General features: G+C 57.7%; 1 protein-coding gene across 1 annotated transcript in view; it reads left to right on the plus strand.

The window, feature by feature from the left end:
* Prdm16 (PR domain containing 16) overlaps positions 1-26862 on the plus strand; it is a 221611-nt gene that overhangs the window by 155786 nt on the left and 38963 nt on the right. Inside the window, exon 6 of the mRNA XM_013033142.1 lies at positions 25318-25452. Within this exon, the coding sequence (XP_012888596.1) occupies positions 25318-25452 (135 nt within the window). The remainder of the gene's footprint in view (positions 1-25317; positions 25453-26862) is intronic.

Below are 26862 nucleotides of genomic sequence, written 5' to 3' on the forward strand. Positions count from 1 at the left end.
CAGGAAAACTAGTCCGGCGGGGGGGGGGGGGGGGGGGGGGAGCCATTGGTTCCTGCGCACGGACGGCCTGCCATGGAAAGGAATGTGGCTGCCGGCAGTCCGAGGGTGCCAGGAGGGCCTCCTCCAGCCCGTCCCGGCACGGTGGGGGCCGAGGGCCGCTCCCCCACACCGGCAGCCTACTTGATACCAAACGCTCCTGTTGGAACAGCACCCGTCCTGTGCCTCGGCTCCCTCCTGCTCCTCACGCTCCAGCCATGGGATGGGCCCCTAAGACAGACACCCTGTGAGATCACACGCACTCGCTCCCCCTCGAGCCAGGAGCACCCCTTCCCCCTCCCCCCTCCCTGTGCCTGGGACTTGGTCCCCAGCTGGGGACAGTTACAGGCAGGGAAGGGCAGATGACTATGGGGTGGCCAGGGTGAAATGTGGTAGATGGCCAGGGTGGTCATCTCTGAGTGGATCCCCTTTCCTTGGACTCAGCATGTCCCAAGAGCAAAATGGCCACCTACTCCTCACCTAGAAGGTCACTCCCAGGAGGGGCCTGGGGCCTTGGGCAAAGCGGACTTGCGGCCATCCTTCCGGGATTCGGGATACCAGCACATGCCACAGCGGCTGACCGCCATCTCCCACACTTCAAAGCACTTGCTCCCCCTTCCGGTCACCTCCTCTTTGTTCCCGAAGCTCTGCCTGGGCCCCAGGGCTCCAGCTCCCCTTTGCCCCCCCCCCGCTCCGCCCCTGCCCACCGGCTGACTTATTTCTGCTTCTCCCGCCCCCCCACCCCAGCAACGCCCACCTTTGCAAGACTTCCCACCACAGAGTTGTGGTCCCCGGCAGCCTGCTGCAGTTTTTAATTGTTTTCTCACCCCCCCCATAACTGCTGTGGCCGCTCCCCCTCCAGCCCGTCCCCCCTTGCTGTAGCAGGGGCTGGGGGAGGGTCAGGGGTTCTGGTAGCATTTCCGCCTCTCTGCTCTATCATTTTATTTGTTCTCTTTCGCTTTTCCCTTTTCTTCTCCCTCCACGGGCCCAGCCTCTGTGATTAAGCCTCGAGGTCTCCTGCTGGTTCTAACAGGCCTGCGGGCCTGACCATCTGATGAGAACCGAGCTGCACAGCGTGCTCCCGACTACTTGCGCTGGAATCTCCTAATGCACAATATTAATCACCACTGTTAGGCCATTCAGGCCTAAATACATCCACCCAGTATAAAATTATACTAAACAGAAAAAAAAAAGGACTGGGATTGGTCACGTCTTGAAAACAGACATTAGCCTGCCCCCCCCCCGCCCTCGGCTTGTCCCCCCTCCCCCAAGTGCAAGGCCCCTGCCCAGCTTAATGAACAATAGATAACTCGGGGTGGAGGTCGGACCACGTTTGGTATGCATCGAAGTTCCGTGTGGAGTGCAGGGGTGACTCGGAGGTGGACAGGGGGCTCGTCTCTGCAGACCGGCTGGTGCCCGCACAGGCAGGACTCGGGGTGTCTGTCCTGGGGGATCTGTGCCCACACCGATTGCAGAGGACTCCTTGGCCGGGCTGAGGCTGTTTCCAGGCAGTGCCCCCAAGGAGAGGAGAGGGCCAGAGGGGTGACCGAGCCACCAGGCCTGGGCAGGGTCAGGGAAGGAGACCGATAAGAGGCCCGAGCCCCAAAGGCTACAAAACTGGCTGGGGCCCAGGCTCCCCAGGCCCAGGCTGGCCTCTGGTAGCTGGGATTTGTGTGCTCCTCCTTGGACGGCTTCCCTGCAGGCCCAGCGCCTTATAAAAGTTAACCAGGTGTGAAATACCCACTGCCTGAGGTGGGGGGAGGGGGAGGAGAGGGTGGGAGGAGGGCATCTGCCTGCCAGGCCTGCTCCTCACCGTCCGGCCTGGCTGAGCCTCCATTGCCGGCTCAGAGCAGGGAGTGTTTCTTGTCCCACCTCACAGGTGAACCTGGCCCTGAACACCTACCCGGGAAGCTGTCCAGGGCAGCTGGTGTTTGTACTTGTTAAGGAATCTGACTGCTGGCTTCCAGAAGCACCTGTCTCCTGTGTGAAGGTTAGGCTATCACAGGCCCAGGGCCCTAATTCCCAGGGGTAATAGGCTAGCCCTGTGGCAGAAGCTCCTCCCTCCTCTGGCCTCTCCCCTCCCCAGGCCTGAGAACACAGCACAGAGAACACAGCCCGTTCCTCCCGCTCACCACCTCCCAGCTGTGTCCCACCCAGTGGGACTGGCCTGGTCAGGGAACTCCTCCTCTTGTAACCTCTAAGAGAAATACCATGAATTTCAAACTAAAGATTTCTATTAAAAATTAACTGCAAGGTGCCACCAATGACACCATTTCCCAGGGACTGGCTAATAAAGAGCCACTGAGCTACTGCCTGTCGCTGGGTCCTTTAGATTATCCTGGTCCCCGGACCACCGATGACAATGGGACCTCTGGGCCCAGAACCCTAGGTCTGGGGGAAGGAGGTAATGGCGTGCGAGCACAGGGCAGCTGTTGTCTGCATGGGCAAAGAGAGCCGTTTCCTTCTCTCTCCGACCCCACATGGAAGGGCCAAGTTTGTGGGCCAGTGTCTGTAGCCGTGCTTCCCACCTCCCAGCGCGTGGCGGCTAGGGTGGCACCAAAGCCCACCGACAGCTCGGTGGTGCTGTTCCTGTCATCTGAGAAGAGGCATGGCTGTGTGAAGGCTGACTGTGCCGGGTGGAGGAAGGTCTGGCTGGGCTTCGTGGCCAGGGCTAGGCTGGCCTCCGTGTACGCTTGTTCCAGAGTTCGGGACAGACCGAAGTGCGACCTGCAGCGGGAAATCATGCGGGGTCTGAGGCCGAGCATCATCCTGAGGCTGACCAGCAAGGGAAACACTGAGACCAGCCTACAAAAGGCTTCCAAGGCTTTTATTTCCAATTAGCCAGCAAAATGTCAGAAGGAGAACTGTGGCTCAAGCGGTAGAGTGCCAGCCTTGAGTAAAAAAAGCTAAGGGACAGCACCTGGGCCCCGAGTTCAAGCCTGAGTACTGGCACCAAAAGCAAAAGTCTCATAGGAGAGGCTGGCCAAGGGGGAACGGAACCTAGGCCACTGAACACCTAGACCTGCAAGTGTGTGAGAGGCACACGCAGCTCCCGCTCTGAGGTGCCTGTGGGGCCAGGGCTGAGGCAGGGCCAGAAGGAGAGGAGCCCAGAGTCCTCCCGTCGGTCGTGCTTCCCAGGTGCTCGGCCCCGGCTCACCCCTGCGTCTCTTCTCCCTTCCCTTTCCTCAGTGGCTCGGGGAGGGACTGATGGGCCCACTGCGGGGTTGAGGCCCGGCTTGGCAGCCCGGCCGAGCTTTCTGAGGGGCAGGCCGGCAGCCTGCACACGGTATCTCCCTCACCCCATGTGAGGCATGCAGAAGGGGTGAGACAGAACCAGACCCAGGAGAGGGGGTGTCAGATCTGTGTTCCCTTGGTTTCTAGAGGCTCTGGACCGCTGGGGGACCTGAGCTGGGAAAGTGATTCCACTGTGTGAGTGGAGACCCCCAGGGCTACAGGTCGCACCCTGGTCCGTGAGCTGTCACCTGGACACCCTGCTGAGCCCACACCGCCTCAGTGTGAGCCCCAGACCCCCGCTCTGGGGGGCCCCCAGCACTCAGTGTGGAGTGAAGCGACTTTCAGCCATTCCCCGAGGGGAGGCCTGACCGCCGTGCGCCTGCAGAGTGGCACTGGAGCACCTCCGGGGGTGCAGGGCCCCGGGAATCCCAGTGCCTCCAGGCAAAGGCTCCGCTGGGTGCCTCCCACGGCAGGGCACCCCAGAGCTGGCACCGCCGAGGGCCCCACACTGCTGCAGGTTCTAGAAACAGTGCCGTTTGCGTTTCCCATGACCCATTCAACAGCGTTAGCAAACCCTCCATAATCTTAAGCAAACACCGTCCTGGCTCACACCAGTTTGTAGCACGGAGAGTCACAGCCCTGGCTCCCAAGGCCCCAGTCTGCTATTGGTGGAATTGATCCAAGGCCCACCCCTCTGCTCCTCACCGTAACCCTCAAGCTCACTGGAAGAGCCCCTGGCTCCGGCAGCGGTCTCCTTCATGATGTGTGGCTGCCCTCTGATCAGCCCAAGGCAGACCTGACACCCACAGGACAGGATGGGGGAGAGAGCATTCGAACTCCTCCCTCTGCAGCCAGGGAGCAACACAGGAAGTGCCCCATGGTCTTGGATTTTCCAGTCTGATCACAGAGCATTTAAAAGTACGAGTAGCAGCTGCTGCTCCTGGCCTTGGGTGTCTGCCATTTCTGGATCACCAGTGTGGTTGTGTCTGGGTTCAGCGGGCCCACGAAGGTGGCACTGTTGTAAGTTGTAGACCCACGTTAGACCAGCAAGCCAAGAAGAATTTCAGAATCAAGATGCCTCCTGCTCCCACAGAGTCAGAAAACAGTGTTTTATGGGTTGTGTGTGTGTGTGTGTGTGTATGTGTGTGTGTGTTATTCTGTGCTGAGCTCAAGGCCTGTGCACTCTCCCTTAGCTCTCTTGCTCAAGGTTGGTGTCCTGCACTTGAGCCACAGCTACACTTCCAGCATTTTACTGGAATCTCACGGGCTCTCCTGCACAGGATGACTTCAAACCATGGTCCTCACATCTCAGCCTCCTGAGTAGCTAGGATTGCAGGCGTGAGCCACCGGTGCCTGGCACAGTCTAGCTTTTGAGTCAGTGGACTTGGAACAAACACGCCAGCCTACACTCTGTCTAGATGCAAAGCCGGCCTGTCTGCAATGTCCCCAAGCCTGGGCCCTAGCACCCGCTCAGCCCTGGTCCTCAGAGAGACATGGGATGGCCAACCTCTCTGCAGCCAGGCTGAGGAAGAAAGCCAGGTGCCTGGCTCGGCTGGTGTCTGGGGCTGGCACTGGCCACCGAGTGACCCGTCCACCTAGCAGGCAGACGCTGTCCCTCTACACACTGTGGGGTCCCTGTGTTCCCAGCTGGACGGTGAAGGGAAATGCCTCCCCAGGCCCAGGCAGGCCACCCACCCCTGTGCTGCTGCTTGGAACACTCTAGGAGGAGGTCTGGGGGCAGCTGGACACACCTGGAGTAGAGCTGTCTTCTCACCCATTGCCTGATCACAGATCGGAGATCCCAGGTCCCCCCCTGGCCACAGGAAATGGGCTGGGACGTCCCACCAAGAGGCCAGGGGAAAGCCTGAGAAATAGCTCCTATGCCCCATGCCAGTCTTCCAGGCCCCCGGACACCCTCTCCTCCTCAGCTCCCTGGACCCAGGAAGCAGCATTTTCCCCTGGGGGCTGTGGCCAGTACACAGACGGTGCTCAGTCCCCCTCGCAGGAGGAACGCTCTCCAGCTGCTCGTGTCCACTCCCAAGTCTAGCGTGAGGGCGGGAAGCCTCCTGCACAGTGCCCGCACACAGGAGGCTGCTCCAGCCTCCCTGGGCCACTCCCTGGGGGGGACACAAGGTCTGGAGTAAGAATCCACGGCCCCTGCTGGCCATGCTACTTTTCCCACAGGAGACAAGGCCCCGAACCCAATGCTCATGGCAGGTGACGCAGACGCCCCATCCCAAACATTCGCAGCAGGAGAGGTGGAGAGACCCTGCCTGCGGTGACCGTGGTCTCAATATCACAAGACCTCTGACGTGTGCCCACAACTGGACCAGGAGGCCCTGAGGCAGGTCAGCCCTGCCAGGCTCTTCTGGTGGGGCTTGTGGCTAGCGTAGGAATGAACCATCGAGGAAGATGGGCAGATGGGCCTGTGGTGTGGCTCCCATCCCACATTGCCCACTCTTACAGCCACGACAGGATGTAGTCAGCACCCAAGCCGCAGGACATCATAGACACTGGCTATTTTTTTTTTTTTTTGGCCTTGGAGGGCAATTTGTCCCTCACCCTGTGCACACAAAAGTCACCCCAAAACACCCGATTCTGCCTTGCAGGCTCAGCCTTCCTACCAAGCAGACCCTGGCAGGGGCTTTCTCTGCACCCTCTGAGGGTCTGGAGGTAGAGAGCCGGGCACTGATGGCCACCAGACAGGACCAAAGGCCTGGGAGGCATCAAGAATTTCCCAGACAGTGTCCATTGGTATGATGGTTGGATACCTGCCTTGCTCGATGCCTGGCCTTTTCCTTCCCTGTTCCCAGAGCCCTGGACCCTTCCAGCCCCTCCCTTCCCTCAGTCCCCCTGCTCATCAACTTGGGACATCTCTACAGAGTAACAACAAAATGTACAGACCTGGCCAGCCAGGCGGGCTCCCCGCAAACAGACGTTTGCTGCATTTGTATAGTGGTGCTTTGCTCTAAGGGCGTGAGATTCTCTGTGATTCCCGGCTCACTCTTATTCGTCTACACAGTCTCTGTGCAGGACGAGTCACTCCAAGGGAGGACAGCAGGCTACTCCAGGCCCGATCTGAGGGATGGACAGCACCCAGGGCCGACTCCCCTGTGAACAACCCAAGGGAGAATGCTATTACTGCCACCTCTTGTGTGGTCACCCCGGGTCCTTCTGCATCTGGTTGGCTTCAGTCTCTGTTGCAAAATGGAGTCTTCAGATGGGTAATTAGGCCGGTAGACAGACAGATAATAGGTGAATAGGTGATAGATTACAGGTAAATAAATAGGTAGATAGGGAGACAGATAATAGGTAAATAGGTGGTAGATTGTAGGTAGATAGGTAGATATAAATAGACAGATACAGATAATAGGTAAGTACAGTTGGTAGGTAGTGATATGCTTCATTTAAATGCAGAATTGTTTTCCAAGTACAAAGAACTAGGAACACGAACTAAATCCGAGCCACCCCACACAGGCCCGGCACCCCCCCCCCCTCGGCCCCGAGTGTCAAGAGTTCACAGACGCTACCATTTCAGCCTGGCGAGGGTGTCCCCTGGGCCCAGGGCTGCAGCCAGGCTTTCAGGAAGAGGCACCCCTGGCAGGATTTGGGGCCCCAGTCAGAAGCCACGTGGGGCCGCCTCCCGAGGAGAGGCCTGTCCGCGCCATCTGTAACGAATCTCCGTCTGCAGTTACTTTGCAGTTCGGGTTTCAGCCTCCACCTGTCACCGCTGTTTATCCTCATGCGCAGTCACAGCTTTGGGCCGTCTCGCGAAGTTCTTTAGAAAACCGTTGGCAATCTTCACTCCTCTCCTCCCAGGGCGGGGGTGGGGTCGCCCCGTCCTCCGGGCGGCCGGGCTGAGCACGTGGAGCCTGTCTGTCGGCAGCAGCCCCGGCACGGGGGCATCAGGCACCAGCCCGTCAGACACAACGCGCTCGCCCCAAAGTGATGTTTATGGAGAAGCCGCATCAGACAAGGGCTTCCCACGTGTGGCCCGCGTGTGGCCCCTCAGACAGCGGGGTCTCCTGAGTGGACTTGCGTCTGGGCTGGGCGCCTGACTCAGGACCCGAGCGCCTCACAGAAGGCTGACAGCCTGCCTGTTGGGGTGGTGTCCCCTGCCCCCAGCTAGGCCACGCATGGCTGGGGACAAACAGGTAGGCACCATCGAAACTCCATGCGAGCTATCAGCAGGCCACAGTCCCTGTCCCTAATTGTCACATGAGATCAGGTGAATGAATCGAGCACTTCTTTTGTTTGCCTTCCTGGACGTGCAGTTTTAACACCGGCCATATGTGTACAGTGACTTCTGGACGGGCAGACTTTTCTTCTTCTGCGGCCGGTATGCAAGAGGTGTTGGCCCAAGTGGAGCAAGTCCCCCCAGACATTTCACTCCCCCAGATCCTGTGCCAGAGGCCGCCTCAGCTCTGTGAGCTGCTCACCCTCTGTGAAGACATAGGTCCTCAGCCGGAAACTGAGCCCAAGATCACAGGGCTGGCTTGGGCGTGTCTCCATCTTGGGTGACCAGGGCTGGACCTGCACCTTGGGCTGCCAGTCCTGCCCGCAAGGACCAGAGAGAGGCCCTGGTCCTACACCCTGAGAGACCCTCACTCCCGGAGGAGAAGGAGGCCATCCCCTGAGCCAGCTGCCATTCTGATGCCCCCCACCCCAGGTTCTTGGAGGAGACGGGAGGAAAGCCAGGTGGCTTCTGAACAGAACTCAAAGGATGAGTAGGGGGCTTCGCCGTGGCGCCCGGGGTGAGGGCGCGAGCCTCCGCGGAGCTGCCTGCCCCGCTCCACGCACAACTCTCCCCGGCTCTGTGCAGCCTGGGCCACCTCGTTTTCTCAGAGCGGATCCTCCCTGGAAAGTCACCAGCACCAAGCCAGCTGTGGCGGTGCCGCTGCATGGCGGGAAGGGGGGGGGGCTCCAGGCAGGGGTGGGGGCTGCGGACACTTTCATTTCTTCAACAGAGCCACTTGTGGGTGATTGAGTGAAGACGTGCCCGGAACAATCGCACAGTGTCTGCGAACAGTGCGCCATTGAACGGCTTGAAAGCCTTTTTGAAGTGGGGGACGGTTTGAGGAGACAACATTCCTCACCCCACGGTTTCACTGTGAGAAGCCTCAGATGCTCCCGGAGAGGCTCCGGCCCGCCTTTGAACCACGCCTCTGCTGTCCCCCTGCAGCCCTCGGGCTCTGTCCTGGGTCCCTGGGCCTGCTCCAGCCCCCGTGCCAGCGGGGCTGGAGGCGGCGGGCTCTGTCTGGCAGTCAGGACGCCCTGCCTTGTTCCCACCCACCACCCATGCAGAGAAGCCCCCGCACGTGTGGGCTCAAAGCGAAGGAGATTTGTTGAGCACAGGCATCTTCTGTGTCTAGAGAGCGGTCCGCTCTTACTCATGAAGGCTGGAGCACCAAACCCTCCCCATCCCAACGGGGTGTGGGGACGCAAAGGGAGCGTCCTCCAGCTGTGGGAGAGGAGCCAAGTGGACAGCAAAGAACAGACTTGAGGCCCAGCAGCTGCTGGCAGCAGCACTAACTGACCGCAGGTACTGCCACAGAGGGGCATGGGTGGCAGCCAGGTCTCTGAGCCATCTGGAGGCAGACGCGGTTTCCCGTCCCCTGGGCAGACTCCTCTAAAGGACCTCCCAGCCTGGCCCGGGTCCTCATGCTGGCTCTAAGGACCCAGCCCTGTTCTTGAAGGTATGACCAACAGACTTGATTGACGACCCTGCACTGGGCAGAGGTGTGGAGACATGAGGCCTGTCTGCCTGCTCCTACGCATTGCCCCCAGATACCTCTGCCCCTGGCTCAGGGAGGTTAAAGAAGAAGGTTAAAAAAGATTACAGGCTCAGGCCCTGCAAGGCAAAAAAGAGGTAAGAAGTTAAGATGGAGGCCTTTCCACACCGAGAGGCTGAGGAGGCTCCTTGGGAGGCAAGTAGAGACAGGCCCAGAGAGACTCCAGGACGGCTGGCTGGGGCGGGTTTTGTAGAAACGGCGGACGCGGTGGCGGCCACACTCCCTGAAAAGCAGAGGGAGAAACAACTTCATCATGGATTATGGAAGCCACACAGTTTGTGATATACGTGGTGTCAGTGCTGGAGCTTGAACCCAGGATCTGGGCGCTGTCCCTTTGCTCTTGTACTCAAGGCTGGCACTCTGCCACTTTAGCCACAACTCCACTTCCAGCCTCTTGTTGGTTAATTGGAGCTAAGAGTCTCATGGACTTTCCTGCCCAGATGGGCTTTGATCCTCAGCTCTCAGCCTTCTGAGTAGCTCCGAATACAAGCTTGAGCCACCAGCACCTGACCCACATATCCCTTTCTAAGGGCAAGCAAGTAGGTGCCAAAGATTGTAGGGGGGAACAGCACTAAGGGTGAAGCCCACACCAAGCCCTTCCCAAAAGCTGGGGGCTCCCCAGCCTCGTGGCTCTTAGTGTTCCCAGAGGACGGCCCTGCTTTCACCTGCTTTCTCTCTCTGGATGGAGGACAAGTCTAAGTCTGTGCAGAGATGACCTCCAGCCTGAGGCCACTGCTCCTTGGCTGGGTCAATGCCAAGACAGAAACCGGAGACTTCTACCTCGGGCCAGGGTGCAAGGCCACAGTTTTCTGTCCCAGCACCCCAGGACAAGTGTCCCTTTAATGAATGACTTGATTGCCCACTGACAACTGGTTTGACACAGCAACACCCCCAGGAGACCTACTGCTGCGTCAGCCTTAATTAAACATTCCACGAGAAGGTGTTCATCTCTGGGGAATTCCGCTCACACACACACACACACACACACACACACACACCGTGGAGGGGGTCACCGGCTGACAGTCCCTGGAGCGCAGGGCCAGTGGGTTCAAGGCCAGCCCAGAGGAGCCGCGAGTCCAGTGCAGGAAGGCTGGCCGTCCTGGCCACACGTCCCCCAGATGTCACTCGCTCATAGATGTCTTCATTTCTGAGACTCAGATCTAGCCCTGATTTCACCAGCACGAAATGCAGGCGCTCCCTCCATCCCTTCCAAACAAGCGCCAGGCGGGCCCCGAGCAGGTGCACAGCCCAGAACCCACCTCAAGGCAGGGCCACATCTGCCCAGAGGTCAGGAAGGAGGAGGAAGGAAGAAGAGAAAAAGGAAGATACCACTTCAAACAGCACAGATCCAAATCTCCCACTCGGCTTAGATGTCCACAGCCACAAGCAGCCCCTGCACTAAGTCACCCCTGAGGGTCGCTGGACATGTGTGCAAACTCCATCTTTCCTTGGGCGAGCAGGCTCTCCCTCCACGGTGCCCCCTTGCTGCCGGGCCTCGGGCCTGGGGATGGATGCACCCTGAGGCGCAGGCAGCCAGCATTCTCTGAGATTCACATGGATTTCTGGAAGCAAAGAGTTCAGACCAACCTCTCCCGCACTGCCGCTGCAAGCTTAACAGCCTGTGCTAAAGAAAACTGGTCAGGAGGCTGGGAAGGTGGCTCCGTGGTAGAGCGCTTGCCTCGCATGCATGAGGCCCTGGGTTCAATTCCTCAGCACCACATAAGCAGAAAAAAAAAAGCCGGAAGTGGCGCTGTGGCTCAAGCACTAGAGCGCTCGCCTCGAGCTGAAGAGCTGAGGGGCAGCGCCCAGGCCCAGAGTTCAGGCCCCACCACCGGCAAAACAAAAACAAAAAACAGAAAGCTGGTCAGAAGAGCTGCCACACTCACTAAGGCCTGGGCTGTGGGTGATTTAATGACTGGGGGGGGGGGGATTCCTGGTATTCCCGTGAAGAGGACTCCAACTGCCGCCACATACACCAGCCTCGTTTTGGCCTTGATACCTGAATCCTAAGGTCTGAGACTGAGCTAAAGACCCTCCAAGTCCTGGGGATGAACATCCAGGACCGGCCCCATGCAGGGTGCCAGCTCCTTTGCCATCTTGGGCAGGCCTTGGTGGAGCCGCACACGTCTGCAGTTTTCACCCCTCACCCACTCCAGCAACAGCCTAGAAATGACCCGGAACTCCTTGCATGCGACCCCTGGTGCAAGGGCAAAATTAAAGCAGGCTGGACGGCAGTGTGACTTTGTGCTGACTAGCAGTCACTTCCTCCCCGCTCAAGCTGCGGGGGGGGGGGGAGGAGAGGGGGACAGGTGGGTTTTATTGAAGCCAGAGCCAGACGCAACTTTAATGACCATGGCCACCAAGGTGACCAGAAGCCTAGTACTTGTCCCCAAACCCCGAGCAGGACATGTTTATTGCACAAGAAAGCAGCCTGTGTTGGGCCGGCGGCTTGTGTGTGAGCCCAGCTGCCCACGCCTGTGTGGCCCCTCTCTGCCCCCCTCCAGCACAGAGAAGGCTCACTCCAGGCTGGGTCACTGCAGTTTCCATCCTGCCACTCCCCCTACACACACACACACACACACACACACACACACACACACACACACGGGCAAAACACAAGAAGGAAAGGGATTCCCCCAAGAAAACACACACAGCACAAAAACCTAGATTCATTCCTTCAAGCCAGAAGCCACTTGGCTAGTAGGCCCTGGCAGAGCTAAAGTCAGATCTGTGTGTTCACTGTGCCTCCATTCAGGAAAATAAGAGCCACATGGAATGGTCATCTGGAATGCCACACTTCCCCGGGGGGACCTGGGGTGGCTACTCAGGCAGGCACATTCTGTTTTTCATGCTCAGCTGTGGGGCCCTGACCCTCTCCCAAGCCCTCACAGGCGGCCAAGTGCTACCCCACCTCTCAGGGATGGTCTCTCCACCCCACCACCCCCCCGCCCCGAGGGTCAGGAAGAGGAGAGGAGGTGTGAGGCTGTGTTTTGGAAGGAAGGAGAGGCCATGAGGAGGGAGACTTCCTGGCTGACATAAGATCTGAACCCCCATTCTTCCTCCTCATGTTTGGGGCTGTACCGCATAGCCCCTAAGCCTTAAAGAGCTACCCCTCTCCTAAGCCATAGGTAGTAAGGGTCCCAAGGGCTCCTGGCATGCCCCAAGTCAGATAAGGGGGGGAGACACGTGGGGATCCATGCTGGGCAGCTGGCAGCCCCAGATGTTAGCCACAGGCCAGTGGTGGCCAGGCCCGCGATGCCGCTGCACACATAAATACTGCCTAAGTGGCTCCTGTCACTTGACCGCAGCCTCCTTTCCATTCTGCAGGAGCCCAAGGTGATTAATGAGAATTATCATGAGCCCTAATCAGAGCCGTTCGGAGGAGGCTGGGGTAAAAGGAAATGCCCTTTGTGGGGCCACAGAGATCACTTTGAAGGGCGCCAGTGGCATGTATCTGCATGCATGGGGCACACGTGCACGCAACATGCCTTGCACACGTGCACACACATGCCTGTGCACACATGTACACATGTATGTGCGTGACCTCGCATGCATCCCCAGGAATAGCTTGCCAGTGGGAGTGGGTCTGGACTGATAGGGAGGAGGAACAGATAAAAAATAGCCCTGTCCTGGGCCAGGAGGGCTCTAATCAGGCCGCTCACTGGCTGTCCCAGCCCAGCCTGCCGACAGCCGGAGAACACAGGCCTCGCACAGCTCCGCGCGGCTGGAATGAATTCTCTCCCACTGCCGGACCAAGAGCATGACTTAATACATTTGGCGGCTGCTGGCAGACTGCACAGGCTTGGCCCAAATTAGAACTGGGGCCAGGGCTGCTGCCCGGTGGGAGGGCGGGTATCCTCCGCGTCCATTTCCTCCTGCCCACAGGAACACCCTTGACCGCCCTGGGCCTCTTGGTGCCGGAGACCGCGCTGGGCACCCCGAGCGGGGAAGCGCAGACGGGGCTGCGCGGCAGGTTTCCTGGTCTGCCATCCTCGCCCGGGGCCCAGTGTGACTTCCAGATACAAAGTGTCCTTTTATTGCAAATATCAATTCAGAAAGGGGCTAGTCGTAAGCTGAGAATATTTGGATAAACTTGACAGCCCCGAAGACTGAAAAAGCCCTTTTGTTCCCCATGAGAGGACGGCGGCCCTACCACCCTGGGCTCCCTGGAGCCGCTCCAGAGAAAACTGAGGTTGGAGCAGAAAAATGATTAGGGCGTCTCGTGAAAGATCTGTACTCTCGCTCCAGTGTTTATTATTATTTATTTTATTTTTTATTAGAATGTGTGGTTAACATCCTATTGCATAATACCAGGCTGTGGCTGTGTCTGCCATACCACAGTCAGTCTGCCTGGGTCTGCCGTGGACAAAGGAGACTTTGTGGCATGGGGGGGGGGTGGCGCAGAGAGTGGGCTGCACGTGGGCTTTATTTTGCTCAGCTTTGTTTTTGAGATGTTGGCGGCCGGTTGGAGAAGGTGTGAGCGTCTTCCAGTGTTTGTGCTCTGACCAGCAGAGGTGGCCGCCGCCGCTGAGCCCTCCCGGTGTGGCAGGGAGGAGTCCCCACGTTCCACGAGGCAGAAGAAGCTGGGTGTGTGGGCGTGGCTTCCCCCAGACCTGGCGTGGGTGGAAAGAGAAAAGTTGACCACGAGCCCCGTGCTGTGGCTGAGCAGGGCTGGGACCCCCCTAGAAGGGACCTTTCCACTGACCCCAAGCCCAGCACACCGACCACCTGAGACAGCCTGGGATGGGGAGGAGTGCTTTGCCCGACTCTTCCTCCAGGTCTCTACTTGCTGCTCAGAGCCGTGCATGCAGGCAGGTGGTTCTTGTTCTCTTGAGAGAATGTCTGTTTTCATCTCTCTGCAAATGAGGGGGATTGGTTCTACTGCCAAAGAAACATCCCTCCATGGACTAATCACCCCGCCACGACTTAGAGTACCTGATGAGCCATGGCTAGGCCCACAGCCGTTACGCTGTACTGTTTAGGAAATGAGAGCGAGGGAGATGTCGGTACAGGCTCAGTACAGGCACACTTTGGGGTGAGGTGGGGTATTTTTTCCCCATGGTCGGTTGAACCCACAGCCGTGGAAGCTGAGGCATAATGAGGGCTGACTGTATATGCAAGTGTAAACTGTGGCCGGCGGAAGTCGTGTGTTTTAAGGTAATTATACTCCCAAGTTTATTGTGCGTGCTTCTGAGACTTCAGTGACTTGCTAGAGTAGGTGGGAAAGGCAGTTATTTTAAGTGTGAGGGTTCTGCTACATTTTTCATTAAGCTTTTAGAAAGTAAAGTAGGATATCATATTAAAAGAAGCTTATCTTCCACACCCTTGGGGAAGAAGTGATAGAATAATAATCAAAGTGTTTGCTTCTGTTTTTTTTTTTTTATTATTTTATGCTGGGTTCTGGCGGCACAGGCATTGAATGAGAGGCTGAGATGTGGAGGATCAAAATTTGAGGCCAGCCTGGGCAGAAAAATTCATGAGACTCCAAAATGATCTACAAAATAGCCAGCCACAAAACAAGGCTGGAGGCATGGCTCAAACAGTAGACCACCAGCTTCCCAGGCACAAAGCCCCAAGTACAATAGTACTCACTGTCTAGAGAGGAAAACCCAACAAAGGTGATTTAAAATGAAAGTGGCATGTGTTGTGAGAAAGAGGTTGAGCAGAGGCTGCTGTGTGGTTTAGATCTCTGGCACAGCAAAGGGCTGAACCTTCTCAGATACCTGCAGAAAACCCTCTAGGAAACAGCCCACCAGAGGGGAGGAGGTGTGTGCAACGTGGAACCTGACTTAGTGAACATTCCTAACCAGCCAGGAATAAATAAAGACCTGTTGTCCATCCAGGCCTACCCCAAGCCACTGCTGAGATGGACCAACCACAGGTCACTGTTTAGGTCAACCCTGACCCCTGGACTCTGAGATCGAATTTCCCATTTGGGAGCCACAGCCAAAGAAAGCAGGTCTCTGGAGGGAAGTCTGGGGGTGTCGGCCACTAAGGCAGGCACCCTGGGTGTCCCCCACTGGATCCAGAGCCTGCCAGAGTCCCCAGGCACGGCATCCCCGTCCCCCTCCACCCTCCCTCCCCCCCCCCGCCCCCGCACCTACCCTGAGAGGCAGGGGAGAGGGTCCTCCTCCAGAGAAGCATCAGTCCGGCCATCCTGGGAGAATGCCCCAGCCCAGGACAGTGAGGACTGAGGGACACTCACCACCAGCCAGGGGGTGCTCTAGCTCCATGTGCTGTCTCCTTTTTCTGTGGACTTCCCTTCACATCCCGAGACCATTGGTAAACACAGATCTGCAGAACAAGTTGATCTCCAGGCCTCCTTGAGGGAGAAAAGGCAATGTAACCTCTCCATCTGTCTTTTCCGGTGTGTGTGGTGGGGTGGGGATATCATAGCAGAATCTACATAGAAAGACCCTGATGAAATGTCCTATGGCTCCCAGACACCCCCATTCACATGCTGGGTAACTAATTGGATCCATTGTGTCCCACACGGCTGGAAGAGGTGCTCAGGTCATTTTGGCTTCTTGTGACTAGGCTTGTAATACCTCTCTTCCATCCCATTTCCTGGGTTCCAATAGACAGTGGACGTGACTGGCCAAGACTTAAAAAACATGTCATTCCTTTGGTAACTGTCATCCACCACCGCTGGCTAGAACACAGGGAACGAGGAGCGCTGTGGGGTCAGTTGGCTCCCTCTGTTTGTTCAAGGCTGCTTGACCACACCCCTGTCTAGGAGTCATTCAGACTTGCCCATCTGACCCACCGCCCGGTGTGGGAAGGAAGCTACCTTGGATCCCCAGGGAGATGTCTCAGGCTGAGCTCATGGCGGAGGATGGGCTCCGTGTATAGCTTTAACCAGGATCCCTGGTTAGCAGCCAACCCCGCGTCACCATCTCCTGTGTCTTAGGGGCTCCACATCGGACTCTGGGATTGTTGGCTACAAGAAGCGGGTCGGCTAAGCGTATCATAGACGGTGGATCCTGGGCCCCTCTCGGCTCACCCAGCTGGTGTGGCCAAGTTCCAGGCAGAAAAACAATGTGGGAAGCAGAACCACGATAAATCACCCAGAGGAAAAGCATGCTCGTCACTCAGTAAAGCCAAAACAAAGGCCGGGGCCTGGCCCGCATCTTTCCTTGCACAGATACCTGGGCCCACTCCGGCGAGAGACTAGAGTTGGCTATTTCTAGTACTTCCAAAGACAACATGGGCTGCACCAAGCTCTTTGCCAATGACCATTTTTGTATGTCAAAGAGCAGCAAGGACTGTGCTTTTGTAGGGGTTGGCAAGGTGTTTGCTTGAACTTGGCCTGTTGAGATTTGAGCTATTTCCCAGAGCTGACCTCAAAACATCAGGCTGACACGAAAGGCGGTGAGTCACTGGCTGCTCTGTTACCCACGAGCCCCTGGGAGGAGGAAGAGGGATGGGCTCTCAGGCACTGCGTCAGGGCCGTGGAAGGCACCAGATATAACTCTGCCGTGTGCAGACTCTGGCTAGGCCCCTACTGTGTGCCAGCTCCCACGGACTAGCCACAGCCTTGGCTCTGGGGAGATAGGTCTCTGTTGCACTGTGCTGTGAGGAACATTACTCAGCACAACGATTCTGAAACTGATCTGAGACAATTATGGCTCTGGTGACCAAAGGGAAGGCCACTGGAAGGACTGGCAGGGCCTTCACAGAACCCAAGGTGGAGAGGGAAGGAAAAGGGCCAGACTAGAAAGTGCAGAGGAGAAAAGAGACCAGCACACAAAAGCAAGCACAGGGGGCACTCCTGGGCATTCTCAGCTGACTTGAAGCCCCCCAACACAGTCGTGTAGTTCCTAAGCATGCACTGACCCTATCGGGGCTGCCTGGCTCTGGGACTCAGACATAGGAAACCTTTGTGGCCGCTGCTATTGTGGGAGGAGAAGGACGTGCGGTGGAGAAGGATTGGTCACTGCAGGGCCTCCCCCGCGAGGGGGGGCTGGGCAGGCCTCTTGGAGTGAGCCCACCCTAGGTTGAGGGGCCAAGGAAGCCTCCCAGGAGAGGTGCCCTTTGTTCTTCCAAACTACAGCTCTTCTGTTTTATTGTGGCAGCTGTGGAAGCCATTGTGGGCTGGGCAGGTGGTGGGACAACTCTTCCCCTTCCTCAAACCATCTGTCTCCCCACCAGTGCCCTCATCCCTCTACCCACCCACCCAATGTCCATCTAGCCCCCTAGCCATCCATTCATTTATCCAACCAGCTACAATCCACAAATCCACACTCATCAACCCATCGGTTCATTTCTCCGTCCATATAACCTACATACGTCTACTTGTCCATCAACCCACCTGTTCAAAATCTATCCACTCAATTATCCATTCACCCAAATACACACCTATCACACGCATCTAGCCACCTATCCATCCCACCCATCACCTGTCTACCCACTCACATATCTACCCATCCACCTGCCCGCCCGCCCATTCCTGGAGATATTCAGTGAGTCCCAGCTGAACACCTGTTCTGGAGGAGGCTCTGTAGAAGCACCCTTCGTGCTGAGCCTCCATCCCCCAGTAAAGGGGAAGTGAGTCAGGACGAGACAAGATGCACAGTAAACACTGACAAGAGCAGCCAGTGTCCGCTGCCCAGTCCATCTGCCCCTTTTCAGCTCTGCCACCTCCAGCCAATTATTGGATTCCTTTGTGCCTTGGTTTCCCCATCGTCAAATGTGGTTCCAAGGTGGCTGTCCCTGGGGGAGATGTGGGACCCAATGATTGGGGTCACCAAGGTCAGCAGCTACCACTGAAGGAAGCAGAGGTGATCACAGCCTTGGGGGGGGGCTGGCCAAGGGTGAGATCAGAGGAGCTCAGGGCGTCGCTGGGAGCCCTGTGCTGGGAGCTGGGGTGGCAAGGCTTGACCACCCTGTCTGCTGGGTGGCATCAGGTGCTCTTGGGACCCATCTTCTAGTTGTTCCGGTGCTGTACATGATGGCTGTGGTGGATAGCCATGCCGTGGGAGAGGATCTAAGGATTAGGAGGCCCTGGGTCCTGAGCAACCCCGTTCTGAAGCTGTGTGCTAAGGTGCAGATGACTCACTGGGCATCAGGCAGGAGCATCTCCCAACGAGAAGAAGAGAGCCTGCCATGGCGGGGCATTGGGTGTCTATTCTGGGAGCCTTTGTCTAACAACAAAAAGACAAAAAACACCCAAAGGTCTTGCTCCCACAGGGCCTTGGAAACCATGTGCCTGCTACTTTTGAACCCCCATCACACACACACACACACACACACACACACACACACACACACACACGCACCACCGTGCCACGGCTTGCTGTCTGAGGGGAACTCTCCCGCGTGCATTGGCAGGGGCTGCCGCGCCCACAAGCTCTGCACTTTGTCACCATCTCAGAGCCAGAGAAAGTAGCTGACACCTCCCGGCCTGGCCTCCGTGCAGAGGAGGGACTTCCTGTGGCAGACCCGGCCCGCTCACCCTGGGTAGGGGTGCAGCCACAGGCATTTGGTTTGGGGTTGTGAAGGGTTTTTCTTAAGCTCTTTTATGATCAAAACCCAGACCAAAGCAAAGGCAGCTCGTTTCAGAAGGTTAGGCGAAGCTTTGCCAACAAGCAACGTCCCGGCTCTAGAATTCTACTGCTTCCTCGCACAGCTTCAGGCAAGTTTAGGTCTGAAAAACTGTTGGAGCTGGTCACATTGGAACTGGGTCAGCACTGTTCCAGATGGACAGGAGAAGCAACAGTGGCCATGCAACTGCCCCGTGACCCTTCCTCCTCCCTCCGGAGACTTGGGTCAAGGCTCTGGCCTCAGCCAAGATCGGAGATGGCCTGAGACCCTCAGGGGAGGTAGGGAAGGAGAGGCCCTGCTGTGGACCCGCACCAGGGGAGCTTGGAGGACTTTGGACTGCCAGCCTTTGCTAGCGACACAGCTCTGCCAGTGGTGTGGCCTGGAGGGACAGCCACAGGTGCAATACCCACTACCCCAGGCTGGTGCATGCTGGGAGCAGCCCTAGGCCATCCTCAGTCTTGGTCCTCCCGTCACAAGGCCGGGGTACACACAGGTGAGCAGGGCCTTTTTGCCCAGCATCTCCCAAGAGTGCCTGGATTACTGTGACTCAGAGGTCCACACCGCCTTGGGCCGGGAGCCTCTGCAGGAACTGACACCTGGGCCGGCGAGCCTGGAGACTCACATGGTCTCCGGAGTTCTCAAGGTGAGAGGCTCCGTAGGGTCTTGTGGCTCACTTTTCCCAGCAGATTCAGCCTCGGCCCCCACATCCTGGCTTTGCATTGTCATCAAAGCGGCCAGCAATGCCCAGCAAGGCACAGAAGAGGCTGTGGGCCCAGTGGAAGGGGCTCCACGGCCCCAGGTAGCCTCTACTCAGCAGGCCTGGGAGCGAGGAAGGTACGGCATGCCAGGAATGGAGGCCTGGGCCCCGGAGAGGAAGGTAGGGGAGATTTCAGGCAGGAAAGAGCCAGGAGCCCATGACCAGGGTCTTGGTGACCCCTTGGGGACAAGGCTGACCCCACAATGTCTTGCTGGAGACCATCTGCGGCAAGTAGACGTGAGCAGGGTCCAGGCCCGGGCTGATGGCTCCTGTTGGCAAGTCACCGACAACGGTTACTTGGAGTTTGTGCTTCGTGCGGCCGGGTCGGGGATCCTGCTGGGACCTCGCGTGTGTACACGGTGGCTGGGCATGGCCTGAGGTGCTTCTCAGGGGAGACGTGTGAGGTGGTAAAATGGGTAAAATGCTCAGCTTCCCAAGAATCAGAGTTCGAAGCAAAGTGACACCAAATTAACTGGCTCTGGGGAACTTGCTATGGCCACTAAGAGAAGGGTCATGGGCCAGCACAGGGCGAAGCAGCGGCTCCTTGGAGCTTGCCATCTGTACAGGCCGCCATGGGCCTCCTCGTGGCGAGGAAGCAGAAAGGGGAAACTGAGGCAGGACCAGTTGGCAACAGTGAGCTCGCAGGGCCGGCTCATTATTCCTCCAGGGTCCTCAGCATGAGCAGCCAGTGTCAGATGGCTCGCCTGTGACCCCGGCTGCTCACGCCAGGTGGCCGCTGACTTTGCCCCAGACTGTGTTTCATTCCTTATTTCGCTTTAGATAGGGAAAGCAGGTATGGGTCAGAGCTCTAGTCTGTAATTGACAAGACAAATCACCAATGCCAAGGGGGACCAGTCAATGATTGGAAAGGAAGTGCCGCCCCTGAGCACCCCACGCAGGCCACAGGGGGACAGTGGCAGGCCCGGGTGAGTTCACCCTGAAGTGTGTTTGTATCTAAGTCACAGGAAGGGCCAGTGACCAGCCACTGCAGAGACAGTGAGAACCAGCCCTTGCGCCCCAGCTCTGCCTGGCCCCTCCTCTCCACCCCTCTGATATTTGCCGGAGACCCAAGTGTGTAAGTCTCCCTCCCAGGTGGAGTCTCAGCCCACAGAGGAGAGGGAGAGGGAGAGGGGGAAAGGGAGAGGGAAGACGTCGATCGAATAGTGTGGAAGGGACCAAGGACACAGAGGAGCAGCCAGAGAGAGAGAACTGAGAAGAACTAGCTGCATGCTGAACAGGGCCTGGTGTCTGGGTGTCTGACTGAGTACACAAGGCTTGCACCCCAAGAGATCTGTGGTTCCGGGTTGTATCTTGGGGAGACCATCTGTGAATACTGAGGTCCTTGCCCAACATCTCGGAGGCCTTTGCGTGGTCTTGGTATGAGAGAGGAATTCTACCCTGAGAAGATGTGTGTGCACCCCAGGAGTGCCATGATCCGGGGACCTCTAACTTGCTGCTCAGCCTGACCCTGAGCCAAGAGAATCTGCCTGAGACCCACACACAGCCAGGTATCCCCGGAGTAGAGTTCAGGTGTCACAGCACCGTCCCTGTCATCGGGCCCTCTCATCTGGTCAGACGACAGAGCCTTCCAGATCCTGGGCCGTACTCCGAGGTCTCTGAGACCCTGACCCTTCCCGACTCCAGCCATACCACCGCCCGGTGCCATCCAGGGCAAGTCAGGGAGACCCATCTAGCTTCTTCTAGAAGCCAGCCTCAGAAGAACAGCACTCGCTCACTCGCTGGCTCTCCCCCTCCTTCCTCCCTGATCCCTTCCCCACTTCCCACCTGCCCTTCCAGCCCCCGCCCCGCCGCAGCCTGAGCAGGTGGGCCCCAGGCCCGCTCACCGGACTGCCCGGCTCCTGTCTGCTGGCAGCCGTGCAACTCCATCGCGCCTGACACGTTTCTCCTCAGCGCTTGGCCATGTCAGCACCGGGCTATAACGAGCGTCAGGATGGGGATTTATGAGCTCATCCAGGCTCCATGTCCACCCCGCACTGGCGAGTTTTCCAGAACGCATTCCCTTCTCCCGTCACAAGAATGGACTTTCTGTTCAGCTACTTGTGGATGCTGTAAATCCTAACCGTTGTCGTGTGTAGGTGTGTGTGTATGTGTGTGTGCGTGTGTAGCCATTTTGCATGTGCCTGTGTGTCTATGCTAGGGTAGATACATGTGCCCCTGTGTGTGTGTGTGTGTGTGTGTGTGTGTGTGTGTGTGTGTGTGCATGCATACACACGTGCACCTAATCATAAAAAAGTGACCCACAAGACTCTGTAGCCAGGCCAGTCGCTCGGAATCAATTGTGGATCCTTAAAGAAGGGGACGGGCAAGAAGGTTCCGCCTCACTGGAGAGAGCTGTGGGTGTCAGCCAGAGCCGTGTGCAGACGTGTGGGGTGTGGGGAGCCACGCTGCTGTTGTAAGATGTGGGCCCGGAGGGCCACTCCCAGGCCCTGCTCCCTCCCGTCTGCTCAGAGCCCATTAGGGGAGCTGATGACAGATGCGGGGCCATTCCTGTCCGTGTGCTCACCCTGCACGGGGTCAGCACTGCCCATGCCCGTGAAACATGAAAGAACCAGCCCAGTGGAGAGCCACGATGCAGAAGTGCAGGAAACCTCAAATGATGTGCCACAAAAATTGTCAAGGTTCAGACAGTTTTTCCATCCCTTTGCGTCGAAGCTCAGCGTTTCTGCCGGGGTTGATTTATGAGTTGGGAACACTGACAGGGGACATGGGGGGTCTGAAAGGCCAAGTTGGGGGTAAGCAGATTCATCAGAGGGTCTGGGCTTCCCGAGGCCTGGCCCCAACAGAAGCAGGCTTTGGGGTGGAGACCAGGCCGGGAGCTGAACTGTGGGTCTGGACGGGGGTGCAGGCCCAAAGCCACCACGTGCCTGACAAAACAGGCCAAGAGGATGTCACAGGCTAGGCCACCTCCTACGCTGTCCCCGCTCTCCTCCCCATGCGTGTCTCTTGTCTTCCCGACTTGTCAGCCTCCTGTGTGGCTCCCAGAGGAAGCTCACAGCTGTATGGCTTCGTGTCAAAGCTCAAGTCCATGCAGTGGCCCGCCTCCCCGATGTGGCTGGATGTGGCGTTCACTCACATCAGAAAGGGGGCTGACACCCTGCCTCCGCCCCCGTCAGGTCCCCGGCCCTGGCTGCCTGAGCCTGTGCCCTGCTGCACAGGGCACACCCTGACACCCTCTCTCAAGGGCTTGGCCGTCCCCAGTTCTTTCTAGAAGCGCCCAGAGCCCAGCGGGTTCCTGTCACAGGACACGTGTGGACCCCAGAAGGCTCCTCCTCACTGCCCAGGAGCTAGAGCTCAAGTGCTCATGGGCGTTGGTGTCCTGGCCAGCAGGAAGTGACACCACTCTGTGACAGACTCAGGGGTCAGGAGCTGGGAAGAGGCTGCGGGCTGGGGGAAGGGCAGGTGCACACTGCGACCTGGTACCCCTGGGAAGGTGGCCTAACCCTTGCCAGGTCCCTGGGCTCAGAGGGGGACAGCATGTGCCTGCTGTGCCAACACAGCTGGTACTTCCATGTTGAGGGGAAGTCAGGATCGTGAGTGGGAGGGCTTGGCGTGCTGTGCAGGGCCAGGCCTGTTAGTATTCTGTGTCCTCTTCTCTCTCCACCCACTGCACACACACAGCCTCTGACATACATGCAGGTGCTTTGTGGGCCTGCCCATAGCCAGCATAGAGTGGTCAGGCCTCCGGATTGACCCTGGGCAAAGCAGAAGATGGGGACCCAAGTCACAGAGAAGCAGCTGCCCAGCCCAGAAATGGCTGCATGATCTCCGTTCCCTGCCACTTCCTCAGTAAGAGGAGCTGCCGAGCAGAGGCCCTGGGAGCAAGCCAGCAGCGTGTGGCAGGCACACAGGGGCGCCCCTCCGCCTTGGGAGGTCTTCCTATATCCAAGTCCCTCCTGCCCACCCCTTTCTGCCCAGGCTTTGTCAGTAATTCAGTCAGTCACCCATAGCTAGTGTCAGCAGGGAAGAGACCGAAGACCCTCAGCTACCTGTGTGGTGTAGGTACCTGGCCTTCTGCCCAAGGCTCGGGAAGAGACAGGGACGCAGAGGCAGGGCATTCAGGCCAGGTGCTTCCTCACTGCTTTGAACTGACTGGACCCCAGTGGGTCTGTTACCCGGGAAAACCCACGCAGAAGGGCAGAGGGCCTTGTGGCCAAGTGGGGCCTGCCCGCACGGGGCTGCAGGTTCAGCAGCCATGGTGTGCTCCTCAGCGGCCTCCCGGGGCTGACAGGCAGGGACAGGGCAAGTTCTCCTTGTTTGCCCCATGCCGTCTGGCACCAACGCTTACGTCTCCGAAAGGTCAAGGGTTGTCAGCACAGAGGGCCCGCAGTCCCGCTCCAGGTCAGCCTGCAGGCATCTTCGCAAAGCTAGGCCTGAGCACCCAGAAGCTTGTGGCTGAGGAGGAGCTGCCACAGTGGAACCCACAGGCTCCAGCTGGGCAGAGACAAAGCCGGGCTCAGCAGCGGCTCCTGGGCCTGCTGAGGGACACTGCCCTTGAGTCCCAAGCCAGGAGAGCCCTGGCCACTCAGGGATGGTCTGAGGTTCCTTGACTTCTTCCCAGAGCACCTGACTCTGGCAGGAAGGAGGGGGCTCCCAGACCTGGAGGTGGGAGACAGTGCCTCCCCCGGTCTGCTGTTCACAGCAGAGCACTCAGAAGGCCCCCAGGGGACAGGAGGGGCGGGAGGCCCACAGTGCCTAGAGCCATCTCTCACTCTGTAAGACGCTGCCTGCCTCCTCGCCCAGCCTTCGCCAGGTCCTTTGGACTCGTTCTCCAGTCACCCCTGCCCACCTGGAAATGCCTGTTTACATAGAGGTATACCTGTTCACCTGGCCACCGCTGCATGTTTGACACAGGTGGTCATACCTGGATGCACCCACCCACAGGACACACCTGTGCACCTAGACACACACCTGTGCACCAGATGCATCTGCCCTAGGATGCACCTGCCCACCTGTCTAATCACCACACCGGGTTACACCTGGGGACCTATATACAGGAAAATGTCCAGCTATACATGCATGCTGTTCCCGGGACACACCTGCACGGCAGGACTCACACACTCTACGTTCTAGGACTCAGTGCGGTAGTGGCCTCAGATCCTGCCCACCAACCTCCCTCCCAATTTACAAGAAAACCTAGCCTGCCAGACCACAGGATATGGTAGCGGGCGGCGGCCAGCCTCCTGACCGCCTGCTGGGTGCTGTTGTGTGCCACCTTCAGATTCTGAAGCAAGGCCTGTGAGGCCAGCAGCTTCTGCAGAAACTCTCTGTGGCAGGGTGAGATCAGAGAGCAAGCCTGAGCCATCACTTCCCAAAGTCAAGTAGAGCTCAGAGCACAAGAGCAAAACAAAGCCAAGCTGGGGGAGAGGGGGGGAAGTGCAGGAAAGCTAGGCATGTGCAGGCCACAGGTGTCACACAGAAACTTCCCAGCTTCAAGGACGCGAAATGGCTTGCTTTCTCGCAGGGTGATGTGCAAGCTGGTGTGAGCCTGCACCTGCACGGGTGAGCGTGCATACCTTGACGCACGCACGTGCATACCCAGTAACACCTTTCATTTCAGAAGCACTCTTTTCTAGCCCAGCACAGGCTTGTGTCCTTGCCACAGGGCTTTGTTCTCAGCCCAGTGGTCTCTGCCTTTCTCAGGCTTGGGACCGTTTTTTTGCTGGGGAGTTTTCCCACAAGGCTAAAGACTCGTGCTATCGCTGACCAGGATAATGATCTGCTAGGTGAGAGCAGAAAGGGCCATCCCCCACCTCTCTCCCGAGGGCGCCGGGGCACAGGCAGGCTGCGTGGTGAGGGTCTCACGCTGCGTGGGGTGTGGGGGTAAAGTCACATGTGACTTCCCACCTCACTCTGGGTCTTCGGGACATGGGCAGTGTGCCGCTGTAGTATTAGGGTTGTCTCTCACCGTGGTTTGCTTTATTTCCCCCCTGACAGATGTCTGAAGACCTAGGCAGTGAGAAGTTCTGTGTGGACACTCACCAGGCGGGGACCGGCAGCTGGCTCAAGTACATCCGTGTGGCATGTTCCTGTAATGACCAGAACCTCACCATGTGTCAGGTCAACGAGCAGGTAGGTCTGGTTGGGCATTCCGTCCCCCAGGGCTGTCCTTGGGGATGCTGCATCAAGGTGGATGGGGGCACTGAGGAGAGAGACAGCCTGAGCCCCAGCCAGGGTGCTCTGTCCAGCCCTGTCTTGCTGCAGGGGTGGCTGTGTGACTGTGGTGAAATCTGTCAGCGCCTGGAGCTCTGTGGCTTGCAGCCAACACGGCTGGGCAGGTACCCAGACCCACAGCTGACGGGAGAGCGGTGTGGGTTCTACCAACCCCAGGCAAAGTGTACCCTGCTGCTTTGCCCCTTTATCTTCAAGCATGTAGGGGTTGCTGGAGACTCTCTGTGCTGTGTGCTCAGAGCACTGGGTTCTTCTGGAGTGCCGGGGACCCTAACCCCCAGCAGCAGAGTTTGTTCTTGCCTGCATCTTTGGGCCTGTGTGTGAAGTTTCATGGGGCAAGGGGCGGGGGGAGTCCCGGTGCTTTCAAACCATTCATGGAGCCCACGTTACAAAGGCCACATTCTCTCATAGTCCAGGCAAGCTTTTAAAAGTGGTTCAGGCTCTTGACAAGAGAAATACTCTGCATTTAAAATTGCAATGAGTTAACCCAAGGGAGGCCCTCTGGCCTCCGAGGGCTGCCAGTACTGCTTTCTCAGGGGCTGAGTCTCCTCCCTTTGGGGCTCATCCTGGACCAGGCAGTGACACTTTTGGACACAGGACCCCGTCCATCTCCAGGCAGGGCTGCGGATCTGCCTCTGCAGCCAGGACCTCAGTGGCTCTCAGAGTCCAAAATCTGGAAGAAAGAGAAACTTCCTGATTGTAAATAATAATAATAATAATGCAGAATCAAAGCAAGAGACACACCCTAAACATTAAAACAACTCAAAAAAAAACTTTTTCTGCCTCCAGATGAAAATAAATTTGTATGAAGAATTAGATTTAGGCCATGCTGACTTCCAAAATTTTGCCCTGTGGAGCAGACCTGTGTTCAGGTCTACTGCAAGCCGGGGCCCTGAGCTGGGAAGTGGAAGGGCCTTGGCGAATGCAAGCGTGGAGAGCAGCGAAGGATGCGCGTTTAATGGTTTAGAAAACAAATGTTCATCAGAACCGGGCCACACGGAAGCAGGAAAGCAGGCTCCTCTGTGCAGCAAGCCTTTTGGAAACCACGCAGATTAATAACCTTTTCAAACAGAAGTTTGTCTTCAAAGATCTTTGTTTTCCGAATGCACATTTCAGAGGCTTTGTTAGAGCTCCATGGGTGAGCCAAATGCAAGCGTCTGGGTCCAGCTCCATCGTCTGGACCAGGGTGGGAATGCTCTGTGCTCCTTGCTGTGTCCATCCAGTTCATTCCCAACTTGACCCCCCCCCCGGCCTGCTCTGAGCTCTGTGCTCACCTTGGGAGCTCCCTTGAGCTGGTGTCATGTTGGATGC

Source organism: Dipodomys ordii, unplaced genomic scaffold (assembly GCF_000151885.1).
Source record: "Dipodomys ordii isolate 6190 unplaced genomic scaffold, Dord_2.0 Scaffold6, whole genome shotgun sequence".
Lineage (NCBI taxonomy): Eukaryota > Metazoa > Chordata > Mammalia > Rodentia > Heteromyidae > Dipodomys > Dipodomys ordii.